Source organism: Rhipicephalus microplus, chromosome X (assembly GCF_043290135.1).
Source record: "Rhipicephalus microplus isolate Deutch F79 chromosome X, USDA_Rmic, whole genome shotgun sequence".
Taxonomy (NCBI): domain Eukaryota; kingdom Metazoa; phylum Arthropoda; class Arachnida; order Ixodida; family Ixodidae; genus Rhipicephalus; species Rhipicephalus microplus.
The window spans coordinates 219,937,257-219,954,666 of record NC_134710.1 but is presented as its reverse complement, the minus strand read 5'-3'; the positions used below and the strand labels follow the sequence as shown (position 1 = coordinate 219,954,666).

General features: G+C 48.3%; 1 protein-coding gene across 5 annotated transcripts in view; it reads left to right on the top strand.

Moving 5' to 3' along the window:
* Positions 1-17,410, top strand: part of LOC119187730 (histone-lysine N-methyltransferase EHMT1-like) — a 284,030-nt gene that overhangs the window by 239,051 nt on the left and 27,569 nt on the right. For all 5 annotated transcript variants that reach the window (XM_075878680.1, XM_075878676.1, XM_075878679.1 and 2 more), the window contains 2 exons: positions 2,086-2,172; positions 13,578-13,656. In XM_075878680.1, coding sequence (XP_075734795.1) covers positions 2,086-2,172; positions 13,578-13,656 — 166 coding nt within the window. The remainder of the gene's footprint in view (positions 1-2,085; positions 2,173-13,577; positions 13,657-17,410) is intronic.

Below are 17,410 nucleotides of genomic sequence, written 5' to 3'. Positions count from 1 at the left end.
GAGGCTAAATGTAAATATCATATACAGGTTTAAATGTGAATAGCGTATACACTAAAAGGATAGTACTAAATTTGAGTTTATGGGACTGGAAACAAACTTTTTGATGCAAAACTACTAGCCAGCCTAGTTAGAATGAATTCATCTTTTAGCCGTTTTGCGTGAGACAAACAAGGACGAAGCTTCATCCTTATTTGTTTCGCCCAAAGTGGCTAAAAGCTTTTTTACATTCTAAGTAGTTGGATGGAAGAAAAAAATCAGTGAAGTGCTTGCTTCATTAATGTGCTTTTTTTGTTAATGAGAAATTGTGTTCTTATGTGTTTTCTGTGAATATAAGAATGCTGTGGAAAATGCACAAAGCTGCTTTAACTATGTGAAGAGTAGTTCTGTGATAAAAGGAACCCATAATAGGCCTCTGAAGAGGAAGCATGTAGTGCCAGTTTCTTTGTCTTATGTGATTGATGACACACAGGATCTGTGCCATGGCTTATGTGCTGAATACCAAATTAACCTTTATTCATGGGTCAACTAAATATTAGCTCATAGCTAGTGAGCACTACTCCTCCTTGCTCTGTTTATATGATGCAGGGTTGGAAGTGCTGCGCCAATCTCAACTGCTGCACCAAGCCGCACCTGAACGGCGGTTTGCACATGCAATACCATATTTAGTCTATAGAGTTTCATCATCGACCGAGCAACAAGCATAGGCTACACAAAGAATGCGACCATGTCCATATAAAATTGTGTCCATATCGAACGCCGTATTTCGTATCATGCATGAATCTTGTATCTGCTAAGCTATTGTGAGGAATTTTGAGCCAAATGTTCATACAGTGGCTGACGACAATGAGGAATTGTGCCTGAAGTGGGTATGTGCCACAGTTAATAGGGGAACAAAATCAAGCTTTTGTAATGGGTTGGGGCATTGGAGGACCCACTCGTTACGCTATTCGCATTTTGTGATAACTGCTTGTTCTTTCGCGGTTTTGAAACGCTTTATAAGTCGTAACAACACGATTGCTTTCCCAACATCAAGCCTGCCTTAAACAAGTTTGCCAACAAGTCCCAAGCGGCTCAATAGTAGAATACTGTGCTGTCCCTCAGTGGACCAGGGTTTGAGCACCACTGTGTCATTGATGCTAGTTTTTTTTTTTTTTTTCTAATTTTGCGCGAAATGGTTCGGGCACTACGGCGGCGGCGGACAACTGCGTGTGACCCGAGTTGTGATCTTTTAATAGCTTTAGTTGTAAAAACTCGGCACACATTTGCTGAACGAGCACCGAGCACGTGCTGGGCTCGGCAACGGTGCGGTGAGTTTCTTACCATGTAAACTGGGAAAAAAAAATAATAATAATGAAAATCAGTGTCACCAGTGAAGTGATGAATGCAGTAGGAACAGTTTGGAATGTTGTAATTGCGATGCCACGCGCTCCTCTCTTTCTATTTTTGTTAACGCAGCATTACACCTGTAACACTGCCTTGCGCAAGGCATGCCCGAATGACTGGAGACCATCTAGATAATCTTAGAACCTTCCGATGATGAGATTAGGCATACAACGCGTACATAACAGTTCGTTCTGGAACTTATGCAGCGATAAACCTCCTCCAAAACACACCTTTTGCTGCTCCATAGCTGCTCCAAAGCTCCCTTTTTTACTGCTCCAAAGGTGCTCCAAAACTCTATTATTCCTGCTCCCAAAGCTGCTCCAAAAGGCTGAAGCCTGCTTCCACCTCTGATGATGCCCCGCCGCGGTGGTCTAGTGGCTAAGGTACTCAGCTGCTGACCCGTACGTCGCTGGATCGAATCCCGGCTGCGGCGGCTGCATTTCCGATTGAAGCAGAAATGTAGGCCCGTGTGCTCAGATTTGGGTGCACGTTAAAGAACCCCAGGTGGTCGAAATTTCTGGAGCCCTCCACTACGGCGTCTCTCATAATTATATGGTTGTTTTGGGACGTTAAACCCCACATATCAATCAAATCTATCTATCACCTCTGATGCCCATTGTGGCTCATGATAAAATATTATAGACACGATGATAAATAAGGTGGTGGTGGCTCTGTGCAATGCTTTCTGCCTTTTCCATGCAGGTGTCATCTTCAGTTGTTCCGGACACAAGAAAAAGGCTGGGGTGTTCGTACCTTGCAGGATATTCCCCAGGGTGCATTCGTCTGCGAGTAAGTCTTCGTCTCATGATGCTATGATTGTTTAGTAACTCTTTGCTAGTTCATCTTTACTGGGTACTTTAAAGGGTCTTGTAACTTTTTTCGAAGTGAACATAGAATGATTTCATTAAAAGAGCTTACTGTCTCAAGAACCAACTGCCACAAAAGTTTTCAGAATCCATCACTTGTTTACACACTTCAAGTGTTTTCACTCTATTTTTGTCCTAGTGAGTGTGGTGAAAAGCTACACAGGGAGTTGGAGGGGGGGGGGGGGAACAAAAGGGCAAGATGATGTGTTCCTTTATCAGAGTGCACCATGGCTTTCAGCACTTCGTGATTGCAAGCGTGCATGGGGCATCTCTTGCCATCTCACGGTGGACAGAGTAACTCTAGAGCTCACAATGCTCAAATCAGCCAGTGGGCGTGGACGTTAAGGTTATGGTGTATTTGTTTGGCTTTATGGTGTCATTTTTCGAGAGGTGAGGAACAATTTTTAGGTGACTTTGAAAATTAAATGAGAATTCTAGGCTGTGTGCTGAGCTATAATTTTTAGCACATGTGTTCTCAAGAGCCTCGACTACAGATCTGCAGCGTTGTCTGACCATGCTGAAGAAATATTTCAGGAACCTTTTAAGGCTTCATGGATGTCATCTCATCAAATTGAGATTATCCTAAATATAACCTTGTACAGGGGTGGAAGTGCGCCAATTGCGTTATGCATCACCAATCTGACCTGCTGTGCATAATTGGCAATGTCCTAGATAATTGTTGGCCGGAAATGTAAACCGCCCAATCCAGCCGATTATTGTCATCGACCGAGCAACATTGAGCGGTAGCTCAGTCCTTGGCCGTATTCACATCCACTGGATCTAAATGTGGTCAAGGACGCGGCCGTATCTACATCCACTGTTGTTCAGTCACATAGTAAAGCGGTTCGTTTATGGGGCTCGCATTGCTATTATCACTGTAGTTTTGCCGCAAAAGTGGTGGCCCCAACATGAGTAACTGTTCATTGTTTAGTAATACAGTGAAACCTCAATGATTTGTACCAGCCGGGAACTCTCGCCATCATGCACTAAATGAGAGTGCGCGTTTACAAGTGCAAATGTGCATCTTCTGGCGTGCCCGAGACCAATAAACGAATACAGTATACAGCATATGTCGCCCAAAGTACCTGTCAAGCCTCGTTATAAGGAAGTTAAAGGGAAAGTCATAAATACTTCGTTTTAACCATTAGTTTATTATAGCCAATATCCACTTCTACCGACAATTAGCCAGCAAGAGAGAATGTACGCACCAATGAATATCACAGCATTCTGCCGCGCAAACAAATACGGCAATCGGAACGTAAAAAAAAGCAAATGAACAAAAAACAATGCACTTTATTTCCGCCAAATTCAGCACACCAGCTAGCAGATCACTTCGAAGAAAAATAGTCCTTAATAGACTTTTGCCGACTTTTTCTCGCGCGGATGACTGCTTTTTCAGCTGCAGCAGCTATTTCGAGTCCGTCCTGGCCATCGTCGTAAGCACCAAAAAAGCAGGACAGCAGGTCTGCCGCATTCAGCGCTTGCATGGGCGTCGGTATGTCGGTTTCACCAACATTATTAGGCTCCGGGGTGCTGACACATTCTTCACTGTTGTCATGCATGCCCGTTACCCCGGCCACAATTTCCACACTTAACGACTCTTCGGTTGTCACTGCGTCAGCATCGGCACCGACATACATGCAGAAAGTGTCGCAGTCAGGCACAACGCCGGCGTCAAGGAGAGCGTCCCACGACGTCTGGGCCTGGTCGCCCATGCACTGGCGACATAGCCGAAATCTTCGGCCACTATTTTTTTTCTTGACGCCAGACTCAATGACTTTCAACATTGCCAACTTCTGCTTGACTGTTATATTTTTGTGCTTACAATTGCCACTGCCGTTGTCCACCTTGTGTCTAGCGGCAGAAATTGATAGAGGTTGTGTTGCTCTCCCCAGCCAATGACAAGGAAGAAGCCACAATCGCTTGCATGGGCGTCGGTATGTCGGTTTCACCAACATTATTAGGCTCCGGGGTGCTGACACATTCGTCACTGTTGTCATGCATGCCCGTTACCCCGGCCACAATTTCCACACTTAACGACTCTTCGGTTGTCACTGCGTCAGCATCGGCACCGACATACATGCAGAAAGTGTCGCAGTCAGGCACAACGCCGGCGTCAAGGAGAGCGTCCCACGACGTCTGGGCCTGGTCGCCCATGGCACCCACTGGCGACATAGCCGAAATCTTCGGCCACTATTTTTTTTCTTGACGCCAGACTCAATGACTTTCAACATTGCCAACTTCTGCTTGACTGTTATATTTTTGTGCTTACAATTGCCACTGCCGTTGTCCACCTTGTGTCTAGCGGCAGAAATTGATAGAGGTTGTGTTGCTCTCCCCAGCCAATGACAAGGAAGAAGCCACAATCGCCACCACCTCGGCAGTGCGCGAGACTCTGGGGCGGAGCTGAAGGAGAGGAGGAGGTCAGATGCACGGGCGGGTCAACGAGTTCTACAGGAGAGGGGAGGTCAGCTGATGTGTACAAGCGAGTTTTTGAGGAAAGGGGAGGCTGGAATACTCGCACCCACACGCATGTTGGCGGGCGGCTTCCGGGGAGTGCAAGGCGCGAGTTTTGAGTTATCGTAGCCATGATGAGACGTAAACCGTCTCATTAAATTATGACATTAAATTAAAGGTGTCATGACGTTTATTCGAGCAGAGGTGTCGCAACGAGGTCGCAACGGGAAGTGGGCGTATGGCAAGTCTGGCAAAGGCGGCACAAACACTCGCGCAAGCAGAGCACGGGCTTTTCGTTGTCTTCCGAAGGCGCATACGCATTGGTGCGTATGCTGCACTACAATACCCCCGGGGTGAAGGGTAGCCATCCTGGCGACTCCGGGAGTAGGCACAATGAGGGGGTCGTAGTAGGGCTTGAGACGGTCGACGTGTACGGTCTCGCGTCCTCGACGGCGCAAATCTGGTGATTGTGTTAATGGCTCGATGATGTAATTCAACGGGGAGGTCGCGTCAATGACACGGTACGGACCATGGTACCGGGCCAGAAGTTTAGAAGACAGGCCAGGAATGTGTGGGGGCACCCAAAGCCACACAAGGGAGCCAGCACGAAATGTAGGAGCTATGTGGTGAGCGTCGTCGTGTCGAGTCTTTTGTAGACCTTGAGCCTCACTTGTCAGAGACCGAGCCAACTGACGGCAGTCTTCAGCGTATCTGGCGACTTCCGAAAGCGGGGAGCACTCAGATGCATCAGGGCGGTACGGTAGTATAGTGTCGAGTGGGTGGGAAGGTTCGCGGCCGTACAATAGAAAGAACGGGGAAAAACCGGTAGTCCCTAGCAACGCGGTGTTATAAGCGAAGGTAACAAAGGGCAATACAGCGTCCCAGTTTGTGTGGTCGGAGGAGGTGTACATCCTCAGCATGTCGCCAAGTGTGCGGTTGAACCGCTCAGTAAGACCATTTGTCTCTGGATGGTATGCGGTAGATTTCCGGTGGATAATGTTGCATTCAGCGAGGATAGCTTGGATGACCTCCGACAGGAACACTCGACCCCTATCACTGAGTAATTCCCGAGGAGCACCATGGCGTAGAATGAAGGTGCGGAGAATGAAGAGTGCAACTTTGTGGGCGGTCGCTGCCGGTAGAGCTGCAGTCTCAGCATAGCGTGTCAGATGATCGACTCCGACAATAATCCACCGGTTTCCAAAGCTACTATATGGGAGGGGGCCATAGAGGTCTATACCCACGCGGTCGAATGGGCGAGCTGGGCACGGGAGCGGCTGTAACATTCCAGTAAGGTGCGGAGGTGTCTTGTTCTGTTGGCAAGTGGTGCAAGACTGAACGTATTTCTGCACAAAGCGATACATTCCTTGCCAGTAATATCGTTGGCGCAGCCTTTCGTAGGTTTGCAGGACACCTGCGTGAGCACTTTAAGGATCTGCATGGAAATTCATGCATATGTCAGAGCGCATATGAGTTGGGACAGCAAGGAGCCACTTCCGACCACCAGGCATGTAGTTGCGGCGGTACAGAATGTTGTCTCGTAAGGAAAAGTGGGCTGCTTGCCGGCGTAGCGCTCTCGTGGAAGGGACAGCAGACGGATCGGTAAGGTAGCCGACTAACAAGGCAAGGTATGGGTCTTTACGCTGCTCTGAAAGCATGTCAGTGGTGTCGAGTGGTGACAAGGTGGTAAAAGGGGGTGACAGAGAAGCCACATCTGGTGTTAGTGGCGATCGGGAAAGTGCATCGGCGTGCGCATGCTTGCGACCGGAACGATATACGACAGGAATGTCGTATTCCTGCAATCGAAGTGCCCAACGCCCCAGACGTCCGGACGGGTCTTTCAAGGTGGACAGCCAATATAGAGCATGGTGGTCTGTGACCACGTCGAAAGGACGGCCGTAAAGGTACGGGCGAAACTTCGTAAGCGCCCAGATTATGGCCAAACACTCCTTCTCTGTCACGGAGTAATTCAATTCAGCCTTCTTAAGACCGCGACTTGCATAAGCGACTACGTAATCGGTTTGGGTGCCTTTCCGTTGTGCCAAAACTGCGCCAAGACCAACGCCACTTGCATCAGTGTGAACTTCCGTGGCAGCAGTGGGGTCGTAGTGGCGAAGAATAGGTGGCGAGGTCAGCAGGCGGCGCAGCTGGTGAAATGCGTCGTCACATGCAGGTGACCATGCAGATATACCTTTGCTGTTGGAAAGCAGACTAGTCAGAGGTGCAATGATGGACGCGAAGTTGCGCACGAAGCGACGAAAGTAAGAGTAAAGACCAACGAAACTTCTTAGGGCTTTCAGTGATGTGGGCATTGGGAAGTCAGCGACAGCTCGAAGCTTATCGGGGTCCGGAAGAACACCGTCTCTTGTGATGACGTTGTGGTGTACACGTATCCCGAAGGAGTACGGCCACCAGCGTGGGTCCGGTCTAAGCGAGCCGCAGGGCACGCGTTAACCGTCGCCGTGGCGGGAAACACGATACTGCTCAAGTCGCAACACTTTATTGTGGCAACACCAAACGCAGTACAGCCCGTTGCGAAAAGGCGCGGCGGGAAAGCAAGTAGGCTTATCCACGCCACGGGCACAAAGTACTACACAGGGTGCCACGAGCACGTCTCCGCGGTAAAGGTGATCCACGGAGACACCGGGACAAAGGGCCCGGTTGCTCGAGCAAAGCAAAGGCGCTCGCGTTGGCTTCGAAGGGAGACGGGTCGGCGTAGCTAGGCCACGCACTAGGACACCGTACTGCCCTTCGGCCGTGAGTACGCAGCGGGGCAACAAAAGGTGAGCGTTCGCCTCGGACGCGAGGCGCCGTCGGCGAAGTCCGACGAGCCCCGAGCGACGGGACTCGACGGACGGAAAAGAATGCGTGGCTCACCGTTCGGAGTCCCGGACTGTACTCACTGCTCCCGACGCAGCGCTCGAAAACCTCTCGGGAGGCTCCCCGCGCGGCGCCACAGTCAACATCCGCTACCGGGTGAGGGAGTTAAACGTCACTCCACCCTTCCCAGCGCGGCAGACAGCAAAGGAGGGCAGACATGTCGGGACATGAGAATGACAGAAAAAAAAAGGTCCCAAGATGGTTAGTTTTCGGGCTGCGAAGTGGCACTTCTTGGTGTTAAGTTGTAGGCCTGCAGAAGCTAGACACGTCAGAATCTCGTGGAGACGACGAAGCTGTGTCGGAAAATCAGCTGAAAAGACTACGATGTCATCTAGGTAACACAAGCAAGTTTCCCACTTGTGGGCCCGCAATATGGTATCTATCATGCGACCAAACGTCGCAGGCGCGTTGCAGAGCCCAAATGGCATGAATTTGAACTCATATAGGCCATCCGGCATTACAAAGGCTGTTTTAGGGCGATCACATTCAGCCATTGGCACCTGCCAATACCCAGAACGCAGATCCAAGGATGTGAAGTACTCGGCGCCTTGTAAACAGTCAAGAGCATCGTCTATGCGTGGTAGCAGGTAGACGTCTTTTTTTGTAATCTTGTTTAAGCAGCGATAGTCTACGCAAAATCGAACGGTGCCATCTTTTTTCTTTACCAGAACCACGGGTGACGACCAAGCGCTTTGAGAAGGCTGTATGACTCCACGTTTAAGCATGTCATCTACTTGCTCCGTAATGACGCGGCGCTCTTCGGCAGAAACGCGGTAAGGACGCTGTCGCAGAGGCGAATGTGAGCCGGTGTCAATAGTATGAGTGACAGTCGTGGTGCGGCCCAAAGCAGGTTTCTGAAAGTCGAAAGAAGAGCGAAACTTGTTAAGGAGAGCAACAAGTTGGCTGCGATGCGACGGGGGAAGGTCTGCGTCAATAGCATTGTCGAAGGCTGGCGAGCTTGATGGCTCAGACGCCTGAGTGATTGCGGCAATGTGACATGGTGTTTCGTTGGGAAGAATAATATCATTGATATGGTCGACATGTTGCACATATCCTAACGTTTCACCACGAAGTAAGCCAATGGGGTAGTTGCAGTGGTTGGTGACCAGCATTACGGTTAAACCAGACGCAATTGTAAGAACAGCAAATGGGAGAACGATGCCCTTGCGTTCAGTAAAAACCGGAGATGGCGTAAACACCACCGTGCCGTCAGGTTGCGCCAGACATGAAAGGCTAATAGGGACCGAAGCTTCAGGAGGCAAGGTGATGTCGTCATCAGCGATGACTTTGCAGAGCAGAGGAGAGCGGTCGGGTGGTGGAAATTCACATGTTGGCACAAGGGACACTTCGGCACGGGAACAATCGATGATAGCTTCATGACGTGATAAGAAATCCCAACCCAGAATAAGGTCATGAGAGCAAGATGGTAGAACAAAAAACTGTACGACGTACAAAACGTCTCGGATGACGACGCGCGCCGTACACACAGCCGAGGGATGAATGCGTTGCGCGCTAGCCGTGGACAGCACGATGCCACAGAGAGATGTGGTCACTTTCTTCAGTTTGCGACAAAATTTTGCGTTCATCATAGAAACGGCGGCCCCAGTATCAATTAACGCTTGTGTGGCGACTCCCTCAACATTGACATCAACAACATTCTGCGGCGAAAATGGAGGCTTGATAATTGCAATTGCGCAGAAGTTGCAGTTCTTGCCTCTGGAACTGCACTGATTAGTTTCCCTCCTCAGGAGGTGGTCTAGTCGCATAGGAGATGGTGATCGGCGACGAGGAAATGGGAAACGAGAAGTTGATGGGCGACGATCCAAGTCAGAGTGCCTCTGTTCGTATGCAGACGTGGTGGCCTGCTGCGACGCATAGGTAGGAGTTCCAAAGGAGGCGTACGCAGGTGTGGGACGGCGGCGGCAGTAGCGTGCAATGTGGCCAGCGATGCCACACGCGAAGCAGATAGGACGGTTGTCATGGGTGCGCCACTCATTAGATGGACGAAAAAAGCGAGGTGAGGGCCTGTAAACCGGAGGCACTGCCAGAGGAGGTGGAGCCGATAAGGATACTGGACGCGGTGGGGGCTGCGCAACCACAGCTGCGTAGCTGAGAGGTGAAGATGGTGCAAGTGATGCGTAGCTGACTGCTGAGAGATTAGATGCTGCTGAAGTGCATGCGTAAGGGGCCTGCACTGTAGGTAAGACATCGCAAATTTCAGTGCGTATGGCCTGCTGCAGTGTCGAAGGCAGACTTGCGGTGGGCGCGTCGCTATGCGGCAGCAGGGAGAGCTGTCGGGCGACTTCCTCCCTGATGAAGTCTTTGATCTGGTTGGACAGACTTTCTTGGCGAACGTTGGCATTTGCGAGTGCGACAGCCGAGATCGAATCTGGTGGTGAGACACTCTGTCGGGCGTTGGAACGCTGACGGCGTAATTCTTCGAAGCTTTGGCGCAGGCTTACGAGGATTGCCACCGAGGTCAGGCTTTTCGCTAGCAACATCTGGAATGCGCCATCCTCAATGCCCTTGAGAATCTGCCAAATTTTCTCTTCTTCGGGCATAGATGGGTTAACACGCCGGCAGAGGTCGAGCACATCCTCAATGTGGGTCCCGCTGGCGAGTAGCGCCGGGGCAGGTAGACGGGGCAGCCGATGGTGCTGGCTGGGCTGGGACAGGCTGGTTGGCGACTGCGTCAGTCATGTTTCGCGGTAGTCTTTCTGGCAACTTACGAGAGCGGAGCTCCAGGTCTGCTTGGGGGTCTCAGCAGCCTCCACCAAATGTGATGACGTTTATTCGAGCAGAGGAGTCGCAACGAGGTTGCAACAGAAAGTGGGCGTACGGCAAGTCTGGCAAAGGCGGCACAAACACTCGCGCAAGCAGAGCACGGGCTTTTCGTTGTCTTCCGAAGGCGCATACGCGTTGGTGCGTATGCTCCACTACAAAGGCATTAAATTGACGTATATCAAAATGATCAGTAAATGCTCATTGCGGACAAAGAATAGTTTGTTATATTCATCGTGAAGAAATTTTAGCTTCGTCAAAACGAACTTTTACATACATGGGTGTCTGTGGGAATACAAGGGGAACTACAATTGCTTCATTATATCTATGAGTTTGTTACGAAGTTTTACTGCCAGAAAGTCTTTCTTTTTTGCCATAGTATGGGAGAGATCATACTTTCCTGGCAGTTTTGCATGATTGTTTTTTATCGCGTGCAGTGGTGACGCCAAGGAGCATTTCAAAACAATCGGTCCGGTATAAGCAGCGACTAAAATAACAACAGAATGGACAATGTCAGCTTTCCGTGATATATTGTGTGCTTCTCTACCACGATATGATACTTTGTGACAACTGGCAGTTTCATTGAAATATGAAATTGTCGCGTGGACTCTGATCATCTCCTGGTTAGTTGTGTGTAGTGCGGTGCCTATGCTGCCTACACTGTCGCTGCCGGGCGGCTCGCTGTACTGTGCGCTCGGATTTGCTGTGTGATTTTCTCATCTCCATTTTGCTCCATACTGAGCTCAGATGAGCAGAGTAGTGTGCAATTAGCGTCGGGATAACAAATTTCCGCCAAGTGAAATGCAATGCGGTGATCTATACTTTGTTTCACACATCAGGTGCAACGCTGTGGTGGCTAGCGAAACTCTGCCGTATTCGAAATGAACAAATAGGCATATATTAGTATTCGAAATGAACAAATAGGCATATATTAGTCTGCAAGCAGCCGCTTCTAAAAGTGGTTTCAATACAATGGAGGGGCGCTATACTGTTAAGACACCTTTCTAAAAAAATCTGCATTGCCGGGAAGCCTCACTTCAAGGTTAAATAGGTGCATTATTCTTACATCGATTCTTCCTTTAAGCTTTAGAGCTTGTTATAGTGGCTTATACAGTAAAACCTCGTTAAGTCGAAGTCACTGGGACAGTGACAAATCTTTGAATTAAGCGGGTTTTGAAATTAACAGATTATATGAAAAGTGGGGTGCAAGGAACTTGAAATTATTCAAATTAATCAGGGCTGGTCATTTGCTGTGCTGGCTAGTTTGTGGCTCCAAGGGTTATGTTTCCCTTCAATACCTGGTCACAATTTTGCTGCAAACAAGGGGGAATTCCGGGCCTAACCTCTGTCACCGGGAAAAAAAAAAGAGAGGAAAAAACGTGATCAACTAAAATGCGTGCCTGCAAAAAAAAAAAACATCTTCATTGCAACACAGTAGTGACACGTGGGAAGCTTGTCGCCTATTCCTCGCTGCGTCAGCACGTCATGATGCGACCATTTTCCCATCTTTTTATTGTGATAGCAATGATATGGACACTCTCCGCTGAATTTTGCCATGGCCGTCGACGTCCCCATCACCGTCACTCACCGTATATGTATATATATCTATATATATATATAAACGCAAAAGAGAAAAATAATCGAGAAAAAGTCTTCGGCGCGTGGAATTGAACGTGATACCCCTGAATCGTGAATGGGAGTGTTTAATCACTGAGCCACCGTTTAGCACCTTTTTCAACATTCCAACAGCAAGCTATTTATATCTACCACTCACCGCTCTTCACGGGCATCTCGGTGGTATCGTGTTTTCAGCATTGCCATTAAGATGGCGCATTGAGCGCGCGTCATCACATCATCAAGACGCAGCGGTGCGCGCTCTCATCTCCCTCGCGGAGAGGAGGAGGGGAACCAAAAGAATGACATTAGCAAGTGCCTTGTTTAAATTTAAAAAAAAAATGTTGTGCAGGTTGGTTGGGTCATGACAATTTGAACACTTCTGTTTATAAGGTGTGATATATATACTATTTGAGTTTGATGTGAAAACATTCAACCCAAATCACTATTATTCGCTTTGAAGCTAAAATTTACTGTTCGCACTAGCCTACGAAGTAGTCATTGTCAGATAAGTTTGACATGATAGGTTGTTTTACGTGGCTGTTTGTAATGTTTACTGCACAATTGTTGCAATAGCAGAAATAACTGAGTAAGCTGCACGTTGGTGCAGTGAATGCTTTAAATACATTGTGCCTCTAATTAAAGTCTACCTGTTTTTTACTTGTATCTTTGTTCTAATGGGAAAACAGTAGCCTACAATAAATCATTTCAGCACTTATCCAATTCTAGTGTACACCTTGTTCTTTTTATAGGAATTAACAAGCAATGAATTGAAGGGAAATATAGAAGACGTTTTTTTTTAACTGTATTGTACTAATTATATAAATGGGAACAAAATAAAGTAGATAAAGAGACAACTTGCCACTGGCAGGGATTGAATTTGCAACCTTCAAGTAACATATCTGATTCTCTATGATTGATTCCAATTGAGTTATAGCTGCGGTCATCTTTTCATCTACTTTGTCAGGTATTACTGTGCATTTAAAGCTGAGAGTGTTAACCAGCATTGCATGTAGCTTCGACGGCGAGCATGAAGCACTCTTTTTTGCCAGCTGTACTGCTCACCCGCAGGTCGCGGGATTGAATCTCGTACGCCACGACCACATTTCCTAAGGAGGTGATAATGCTTGAGGCCTATGTGCCTAAGATTTAGGTGCGTGTTCAAGAACCCTGGTTAGTTGAAATTCATAGAGCTCTCCGCTACTGGGCCTTTCATAATCACATAGTGATTTTGGGACGTTAAATTTCAAGAATTACTACTTTATCATCTTTTTTTGCCAGCTGGCGCCACATAGCACATAATTTCTTTACAAGCTAGAAGGTGACCGATAAGGCCTCCCATACTACCTGAAGGCATCAAGTGTGCCGGAATGAGACTGTTGCTATGAATGAACAACAACAACAACAACAACAACAACGAAAAAAGGGAATTTAAGGGCTGATTTTTATAAATTATTTAGACAAGGGTCGGTCTGCTCGAAAAGTGGTCACACCATGTGACATCAGCGCATGCATCCTTCCTTCTCCTTGCATCACTATGGTGTAATCCTACTATACTATACGTTGTACCAAAAATGTTTCGTTGTCTCTTTACAGGTACGTTGGCGAGATGCTCTCAGACTCTGAGGCAGATAAGCGAGAAGCTGACGTATATTTGTTTGACTTAGAAGATAGGGTAAGTTTCATCAGTTCTGTCATCACTTATGCCATGCACGCTGCAGCACTTCTCTCAACCAGGGAGACCGCCAGGGGGCTCGAAGTAGTGCAGATGCGCTTTGGTCACTGGATTTTCATGGTTTTCGAGTGGTTCTGTTCGTCTGAAACTGCCTGGAAACGTTACCATCAGTCTCACAAAGTTCTGAGGTACACCTGGGCACCACCCAAGTAGATTTCCTCTGACTTAGAGGCACCAAAGGACTAGAAAGCTCTCCACCATCTAGAACGCTGATCTGGGGAGCCACTGGCAGCTGCGGCGACGCTGGGGTTTCCCGCGTCGAAGCTTCATGTAGCCATGGCTCTCGACACGGCGACCGACTAACAATCATCATCATCATCAGCCTGACTACGTCCACTGCAGGACAAATGCCTCTCCCATGTTCCGCCAGTCAACCCGGTCCTGTGCTTGCCGCTGCCAATTTATACCCGCAAGCTTCTTGATCTCATCAGCCCACCTAACCTTCCGTCTCCCCCTAACCCGCTTCCCTTCTCTGGGAATCCAAATAGTTACCTTTAATGACCAGCGGTTATCCTGTCTACGCGCTACATGCCCGGCCCATGTCCATTTCCTCTTCTTTATTTCAACTATGATATCCTTAACCCCCATTTGTCCCCTAATCCACTCTGCTCTCTTCTTGTCTCTTAAGGTTACACCTACCATTTTTCTTTCCATTGCTCGCTGCGTCGTCCTCAATTTAAGCTGAACCCTCTTTGTAAGTCTCCAGGTTTCTGCTCCGTAGCTAAGTACCGGCAAGATACAGCTGTTATATACCTTCCTCTTGAGGGATAGTGGCAATCTACCTGTCATAATTTGAGAGTGCTTGCCGAATGTGCTCCACCCCATTCTTATTCTTCTAGTTACTTCAATCTCGTGGTTAGGCTCAGCGGTTATTACCTGCCCTAAGTAGACATAGTCTTTTACAACTTCAAGTGCACTATTACCTATCTCGAAGCGCTGCTCCTTTTCGAGGTTGTTGTACATTACTTTCGTTTTCTGCAGATTAATCATAAGACCCACCTTTCTGCTCTCCTTGTCTAACTCCGTAATCATGAGTTGCAATTCGTCCCCTGAGTTACTCAGCAATGCAATGTCATCGGCGAAGCGCAGGTTACTAAGGTATTCTCCATTAACTCTTATCCCTAACTGTTCCCATTCTAGGCTTCTGAAAACCTCCTGTAAGCACGCGATAAATAGCATTGGGGAGATTGTGTCCCCCTGCCTTACACCCTTCCTGATTGGTATTCTGTTGCTTTCTTTATGAAGCACTATGGTAGCAGTTGATCCCCTGTAGATTTCTTCCAGAATGTTTATATATACTTCATCTACGCCCTGATTCCGCAGTGTCTGCATGACGGCTGATATTTCTACTGAATCAAATGCCTTCTCGTAATCTATGAAGGCTATGTATAGTGGTTGGTTATACTCTGAGCATTTCTCTATTACCTGATTGATAATATGAATGTGGTCAATGGTTGAGTAGCCTGTTCGAAATCCTGCTTGTTCCTTGGTTGATTGAATTCTAATGTTTTCTTTACTCTGTTAGCAATTACCTTTGTAAATAGCTTGTATTGTACCTTCATCTTGTATTTTTTATTCAGTTTAATTACAATACCTACCACCCTTTCATTAATGCTATAGTATTCCTCTATGTTGCCAGCTATGTTTCTGTGAATTAGGAACCCCACTCCCAGTTCTCTTCTGTTTGCCAAGCCCCGATAGCAAAGGACGTGCCCATTCTGTAGCACCGTATAGGCCTCATCTGTCCTCCTAACCTTACTGAGCCCTATTATATCCCATTTAACACCCTCTAGCTCCTCGAATAGTACAGCTAGACTTCCCTCACTAGATAAGGTTCTAGCGTTAAACGTTGCCAAGTTCAGGTTCCAATGGCGGCCTGTCCGGATCCAGAGATTCTTAGCACCCTCTGCTGCGTTGCAGATCTGACCGCCGCCGTTATCAGTTGCTTCGCAGCTGCTGGGGACTGAGGGCTGTGAGTTATTTGACGTATGCATGTGGGAGGTAGTGGCCAGATACTGCACCAGGGTGGCCAATCCTTCTCTGGTGAGGGAGTGCGTTCCCGGCGGTGGTTACCGGTGAGGCCGCATCCCAGGCCTCTTAGTGCAGTTCCATCAACACGCGGATTTTTTTTTTTTTAATCCAGTTGGGAACTGCACGGCACCGAGATTTGAACCACGAACCTCTTGCATGCGAGGCGGATACTCTAACCACTACGCCATCGCCGCACTAACAATACTACCATCTAAAACAAGATGGCATAGCCGACGACCAAATGGATGCCAATGACACGGTGAGCCGAAACGCTACTGATCATTAATCACATGCAAGAGGATGCTAGCTGGCAGGCAGTTAAATATACTAAACATAGCAAGCAAGGGGCACTGAAAGGCAGGCGCAGCAACGCAGGGCTTCAGGACCAAGTTAAAACGCACACGTCTGCATTCAACAAATTGCTAATACTACCACCACTGCCGAAAGATGATTACAAGATCGTCATTCATCCAAACTAGGACCTCCCGCTGAGAAACATTCCGACACCTGCGCAAGCAATCATCGAGGCATGCCAAGCTGCCTTCAGAGATGACCAGTTCATCCTTAGAATCAATCCAGGGTCAGACATAGTGATACTATCAACCAAATATGAGGATGTTGCAGACAAAGCGCATCTTATACGCACCCTTGCGCTAAACGGCAGGGCTCGCGCCGTTTGTGCCTGCGCTGCCAACGGAGAAGACACTCTCAAAGGGGTGATTCACGGCGTACCAATGAACACCTCCACCGAAACGCTCATGGCCCACCTAGGTGTGAGAATGCATGGTGTGGAGATCACTGCCAGAGTGATAGGCACAACGAAAAGCGCAGCCATTAATTTTTCGGGCCAGCGCTACCTCGTATCGTCTACTGTTACAGAGGTGAACTTTGTTGCCACCCCTTTCGACCTACGGTTCAAGTCGGCAAGGTATGCCGAGAAAAAGAACACTGCACAGATGTTTGCCCGAACCCGGATCGCCTTATTTGCCGGCTGTGTGGACTGTCCAATCCAACTGATGGACACCCGTGTTCTCTCAATTGTGCCCCGTGTGGGGAGGATCACCGCACAGGTGATCCAACTTGTAAACAGAGACTTTAGCCACCGAAACCTAAACAGCCCCAAGTACAAGCAGGCCACAGCAATAAGATCCACCAGGACAATACCAGCGACCCACCCAGGACCAAAAACCTCCGCTGGTTCTGCTTCGAAGAAGAAAAGGACGTCTACAAATTGGCCAACGCAAAGCACAGTTCGCAGTTGCACTCGCCGTCTCCGGGCCAAAAGCTGTGCTTGCCACCCAAGAGCAACGCACCAGCATCGCCTCGACCGAGCCTGCACCCCAGTCCTTTCGGAGAGGGCGCGAAAAGCAACGATAAGAAACAAGGACACACCAAACAAGCCTTATCGCTTCCGGTAAGCTGGGTGGAAGCCGTGGCTCCCAAATTTGCATGGTCTCTCTCAATCACACAAAACGCACACTATCAAGCAGTAATCATAGAAAACAAACAACTTAAACAGCGCCTAGCCAAATATGAAAACAAAATAGCATGGCTGCAAAAAGCAGCTTGCCCAATTGGTGGTATTGTCCCCGAAACCTGCAGCACAGGCTCCGCAAAATCTGACAAGCAACCCAAGTGACAAGCCATGAAACAATGGGCACAT